Raw genomic sequence first — 6,389 nt, 5'->3', positions numbered from 1 at the left:
ATGGCCACAAACACCACCACCATCCGTCAGTACACGTCTTCCAGTTCGGCCAAGGGGTCCGGCTCCAGCTGGGTCCCCGGAGGCTTCTCCAGCTCCATCTCCTCCTCCCGTCTGGTGTCCGGCGGTGGTTATGGGGGCGGTTACACCAGTAGTTTGGGCTGCGGCTTCGGGGCCGGCCTGGGCAGCGGCTACGGCGGGGGTCTTGGTGGGGGCTTCGGCGGGGCGGACGGCGGGCTCCTGGCCGGAGGGGAGAAGGTCACCATGCAGAACCTCAATGACCGCCTGGCCTCCTACCTGGAGAAGGTGCGGGCCCTGGAGGAGGCCAACGCCGACCTGGAGGTCAAGATCCGTGACTGGTATCTGAAGAGGGGCCCCGGGCCCGTCCGTGACTACAGCCTTCAATATCGCACCATCGAGGAGCTCAAAAACAAGGTAAAACTCGGCCCGGGGCCCGGAAGTTGGGGGCTGACAGTGCTGGTTCGTCCAGGGGACCAAGACCCCATTAAGACCCCAGGGGACCAAGACCCCATTAAGAAGCAACGTGGCTTTGGAGTCAGAGGTCATGGGTTCGAATCCCGACTGCCAATTGTCAGCTGTGTGACTTTGGACAAGTCACTTCACTTCTCTGTGCCTCAGTTCCCTCATCTGTAAAATGGGGATTAAGACTGTGAGCCCCACGTGGGATGACCTGATCACCTCGTAACCTCCCCAGCGCTTAGAACAGTGCTTTGCACATAGTCAGCGCTTAATACATGCCATTATTGTTATTATTTTTATTATTATTATTATTAAATAACCCGGGCTTGGGAGTCAGAGGTCGTGGGTTCTAAACCCGGCTCTGCCACTTGTCTGCTGTGTGACCTTGGGCAAGTCACTTTGCTTCTCTGGGCCTCAGTTACCTCATCTGTAAAATGGGGATGAAGACTGTGAGCCCCACGTGGTACAACCTGATTATCTTGTCTCTACCCCAGCGCTTAGAACAGTGCTTGGTGCACTGGTGCTTAACAAATACCATTATTATTGCTATTATTATTATTATTATTATTATTCTTCCTGCAGAGGTAGGTGTCAGGGTGGGCTTCCCCCTCATCTCTGGGGATCAGGACTGTTTAGACGCCTTAACAAATACCATCATTATTAATAAAGAGAGATGATCCCTGCTGACACGGGGCTTACAGTATGGGGGGGGGGGAGGGAGGAGAAAGACATCAAAACAAGTGAACAGGCATCAATATAAATAAATATAATTATGGGTATGTACACAAGTGCTGTGGGGCGGGGAGAGGTGGGGAAAAGCGAAGGGAGCTAGTGGAGGTGACGTGGAAGGGAGTGGGAGCTGAGGAAAAGGGGGCTTAGTCTGGGAAGGCCTCTTGGAGGAGGTGAGCCTTCAGTAGGGCTTTGAAGGGGGGAAGAGCGATTGTAAGGCGGATTTGAAGAGGGAGGGCCTTCCAGGACAGAGGTCGGATGTGGGCCAGGGGTCGGTGGCGAGACAGACGAGATCGAGGTACAGTGAGAAGGTTAGCACCAGAGGGCTTCGCTCACGTGTGTGTGTGTGTGTGTGTGTGTGTGTGTGTGTGTGTGTGTGTGTGTGTGTATTGGGGGAACTTGGCCGTGCTGGGGGCTAGTGGGCAGAAGGTCTGGTCCATCACCTGGGGCTCGGATGTGGGCACGGCCGTCTGCCCAGTGGGTCGGGCGAGGGGGAGCATCCCACAAGCGATTCGTGCGGGAAGTGGAAACTCATGACCTGGTTCCACGGAGGCACCTGGGTGGTCCCGGGTGGGGCGGGGCGGGGCTGTACCGGCTGCTCCCGGGACCGAGTTAGGTTGAGACATTTCCCTGCGGGAGCGGGAGATGAAACATACATCTCCCTCCACCCGCCGCGCTGTCTCCCTTTAAACAGTGCCTGGGCATCCTGGTAGGGGCTTTTGGAGCGGGACCTGTGAGGCAATCCGTCAATTAATCATTCAAAGGGATTTATTGAGCCCTTACTGTGTACGGAGGAAGGACGAAAAATCACAGAAAAAGGGAGACAAAGAGGAGGGAGTGCCGAAAAGAGATGAAGAGAGAGGCTTAGAAGCATAGAAAGACACAAATACAATACAGAGATCCAGGGAGCCAGGGAGACAGAAACCTGGAAATCCAGGGAGTCAGAGAAGTGGAGAATGCTCATTATACACCCATCCGCTTCTGGAGCATCAGGAAATGAGACAATTAACATCCTGGGGCGAAGGATGCTTCGGGCTGACGTTGTCCAAGGGTGTAGGCGGGTATGAGACTGTGCCTCTGGAACCTGGGGGGAGAGGGTTGTGGGAGGGAAGATTTGCTGGGGGGAAGCCTGGCTCTCTCTGACTCTCGCAAGATCCCTGGGTAGCTGGGCTTCTGGCTTCCCACTGTGGCCCAGTTCACCCCCCATTCCTGTGCCCTCAGATCCTCACGGCCACCGTGGAAAATGCCAACATCCTGCTGCAGATTGACAATGCCCGCCTGGCAGCTGATGACTTCCGCACCAAGTATGCACAGCCCGCAATCTCCTCTCCCTAGGGGTTGGCTCCTTGGGTGGGCAGAAATGGGATGGGAAGGTGGGGAACCCAGGGGTTCAGGAGAGTAATGATGCTAAGCTGTTTACATCACCCACTGAAGTGCCACTTTGTTTTTCCCCTTCCTGCTGGACTATGCCAGGTCCCTGACCCGGCTGGAACCACCTGGAGAACAACCCTGGATTAACCCCTCCTTGACTCCCACAGGTATGAGACGGAGCTGACCATGCGCATGAGCGTGGAGGCCGACATCAACGGGCTGCGCCATGTGCTGGACGAGCTGACCCTGTCTCGGGCTGACCTGGAGATGCAGATTGAGAACCTGAAGGAGGAACTGGCCTACCTCCAAAAGAACCATGAGGAGGTGGGGGCCTCGTTGGGGTGGGGCCGGAGGGCGGGGTCAGCAGAGAAAGAGACGTGTGAGGCCCAGAGGGATGTGTATGGGGGAGTGGGTGAGGATGGGGCTGGGTTTGGTCAGGTGCCTGGACTGGACTCCACCCTTGCCTGGGAGAGCTGAGAGTCTCCACAGGTCAGGGGAGATCATCAGCCTAGAAGCCGTTTTGGCCTCCTACTCGCCCTTCCCTCCAGCCACCCCAAGCTCCATCTTTCCTTACCCACTGGCCATGATGAAGCCCTCATATACAAACATCTAGCCCAGTGTGGAGAGAGAAAGGGGAAATGGGAGGATCTCCTTGGACTCCCACCCAGGATCTCACCCCTTCCCCGACTCCTGCCCCCAGGAGATGAACGCCCTCAGGGGCCAGGTGGGCGGAGAGATCAACGTGGAGATGGACGCTGCTCCTGGTGTGGACCTGAGCCGTGTCCTGTCTGAGATGAGAGACCAGTATGAGAAGATGGCGGAGAAGAACCGCAAGGATGCGGAAGACTGGTTCTTCAGCAAGGTATGACGGGTGGGGCCGAGGATGTGGGGGCACTTCAGCTGCCTGGGCAGGAACCTGCCTTGTCTCCTCAGGTCACACAACTATTAATCCCTGAGCAAGAGCATCCTGGTTCAGTCCCATGGTCCACCAGACCAGGGCTCTGTCTCTGACAGAGATACCAGGGCACTTGGAGGAACCTTATACTGGTCAGCTCCCTCTAGACTACTCACTACTATTAGCTCACTGTGGGCCGGGGACATTTCTAATGACACCGTTATATGGTACTCTCCCAAACACTTAGTAAAGTGTCTTGCACACAGTGGGCACTCAATTAATATGATCGATTGATTGATTACCATCCTGGTCACCCACCCTTGTGACTAGGGGCAAACCATCCAAAATCCCTAATTCTCCCCATTCCAACCCTGACTCTCCCCACAGTGACACAGCATGGACCATCCATTAATCAACCAGTCACTGGTATTTATTGAGCACTTAACTGTGTGCAGAGTAATAATCATAATGATGGCATTTATTAAGCACTTAGTATGTGCAAAACACTGTTCTAAGTGCTGGTGAGGTTACAAGGTGATCAGGTTGTCCCATGTGGGGCTCACAGTCTTAATCCCCATTTTACAGATGAGGTAGCTGAGGCCCAGAGAAGTTAAGTGACTTGCCCAAAGTCACACAGCTGACAATTGGTGGAGTGGGATTTGAACACATGACCTCGGACTCCAAAGCCTATGCTCTTTCCACTGGACCACGCTGCTTGGGAGAGTATAATACAACAGAGTTGGTAGGCATGTTCCCTACCTTCAGCGAGTTTACAATCCAGAGGATTAGCCATATACCTCTACCTTCTCCATCCCTAACACTTCCTATAATGACTCAGCAGGGACCATCCAATATCCTAAACTGCCAGCGTGGCTCAGTGGAAAGAGCACGGGCTTTAGAGTCAGAGGTCATGGGGTCAAATCCCGGCTTCGCCAGTTGTCAGCTGTGTGACTTTGGGCAAGTCACTTAACTTCTCTGGGCCTCAGTTACCTCATCTGTAAAATGGGGATGAGGACTGTGAGCCCCCCGTGGGACAACCTGATCACCTTGTAACCTCCCCAGCGCTTAGGCTCAGTGCTTTGCACATAGTAAGCGCTTAATAAATGCCATTATTAATTAATTAATCAATACCCTCTCCAATCTGATTCTTCCCAGTAATCAGAGGGGACGTTCCAACACCATAAACTCTACCCTTTCCATTCCAACTCTTCCCAGTGACCATAGGACCACCCAACACCCCAAACTCTCCCCTCTCCATCCCTGACTCTCCCCTCAATAATCCAGCATGAGCCATCCAACACTCTTAACTCTTCCCTCGTCACTCCTGACTTCTCTTCAGTGATCCAACATGGACCACTTGTCCATGGATCTGTCCGAACTCCTCTGGATCCCGAGGATGATCTCTGTGTCTCTTCTCCCCTCTCCCACCCCATTCCAGACGGAGGAGCTGAACCGGGAAGTGGCCACAAACAGCGAGCTGGTCCAGAGCGGCAAAAGTGAGATCTCCGAGTTGCGACGAAATCTCCAGGCCCTGGAGATTGAGCTCCAGTCTCAGCTCAGCTTGGTGGGTTCCCGCCCGGCCCCCCAGGGACCTGGACAGAGGGGACATACCTGGGGTTGGGGAGAGAGGTGAGTGACCATCCCTGCTCACTCTGTCTCCTCTCTCTGTCCCCAGAAAGCCTCGCTGGAGGGCAGCCTGCAGGAGACGGAAAGCCGCTACTGCGTGCAGCTTTCGCAGATCCAAGGCCTGATTGGTGGTGTGGAGGAGCAGCTAGCCCAGCTACGCTGTGAGATGGAGCAGCAGAATCAAGAGTACAAGATCCTGCTGGACGTTAAGACCCGACTGGAGCAGGAGATCTCCACCTACCGACGTCTGCTGGAGGGCGAGGATGCCCAGTGAGTGGCCAAGGGGGAATCCTGCACCCCTCTCCCCATCACCTCCACCATCAGAGGCCACTGGATCATGGGGCTTGGGTCTGGGCACTCCTGGGAACAGCTCACTCCGGTGTGGGGGGGTGTCGGGCACAATCTAAGCATAACTTTGTGCCTTCTCTTGCAGCCTGGCATCTCAGTACAAGCCCAAGGAAGGTAAGAATCCTCCCGTCCCAGCCTCAGGAAGGGTGGAATAATCACTGGGCTGGTCCCAGTGGACTGATTGCTGGGCTGTTGAGCGAATGCATATCCCCAACAGCTGTCCAACATCAGTCCCAGCATTCACCTGGGAGGGTGGGCCAGGCCAGGGTCATCTGTCCCAGGATTCACCCGGATGAGTGGGCCAGGCCAGGGAGTGGGGTTTGTACCCGGGTGTCTCTTCTTTCTCCCCACCCCCATAGTGACCTTCCCCACTTCCTCTCCTCTCCCCCACCACAGCGAGCCTCACCACCCGCCAGGTGCGTACCATCGTGGAAGAGGTGCAGGATGGAAAGGTCATCTCGTCCCGTGAGCAGGTCCACCAATCCACTCACTGAGCTGGGGTGGAATCAGAAGGCCAGGGATCAACCTGTTCCTGCTGGGTGTTCAGTCCCTTCCCACCTTGAGAGTCTCCTGCCTGGCCACCAGCCCAGCCCCGACTCCTAGCCCATCCCTAGCCCTCCTTCTGCTGGCCAATAAAGCTTTGTTACCTCGGTGCAGAGAGGAGGCTGGACTCAGTCCCTGGGAGTGGTGGGGATGGGGACACATGCAGAGGCGCACCACTATCGGTAACTGTTCGAATGAGCCGACTGTGTGTACTGTGTGGGTGCTGGGTGCCCTTTGGGTGTGCACTGTGTGTGCACTATTGTGCATTCTGCGTGTGCTGGTTGTCTGACCTGTACATGCTGGGTGTGCAGTGGATGCCTGACCTATATGTACTGGGTGTGTGATGGATATCCACTGTGTGTGTGTGTTGTGTGCTTGCAGTTGGTGTTCACTTTGGGTG

At 55.3% G+C, this 6,389-nt stretch overlaps 1 protein-coding gene across 1 annotated transcript; it reads left to right on the top strand.

The window, feature by feature from the left end:
- LOC119934150 (keratin, type I cytoskeletal 17-like) lies at positions 1–6,100 on the top strand. Its single transcript, XM_038753555.1, has 8 exons — positions 1–432; positions 2,428–2,510; positions 2,745–2,901; positions 3,278–3,439; positions 4,911–5,036; positions 5,148–5,368; positions 5,532–5,560; positions 5,843–6,100. Exons 1-8 carry the CDS (start codon positions 1–3, stop codon positions 5,938–5,940), a joined length of 1,308 nt encoding a protein of 435 aa, XP_038609483.1. The 3' UTR covers positions 5,941–6,100.
- The last annotated feature ends 289 nt before the right edge of the window (positions 6,101–6,389 follow it).

The sequence above is a fragment of the Tachyglossus aculeatus genome, chromosome 11, assembly GCF_015852505.1.
Source record: "Tachyglossus aculeatus isolate mTacAcu1 chromosome 11, mTacAcu1.pri, whole genome shotgun sequence".
Classification (NCBI taxonomy): Eukaryota; Metazoa; Chordata; class Mammalia; order Monotremata; family Tachyglossidae; genus Tachyglossus; species Tachyglossus aculeatus.
This window is presented reverse-complemented; position numbering and strand designations above follow the sequence as displayed.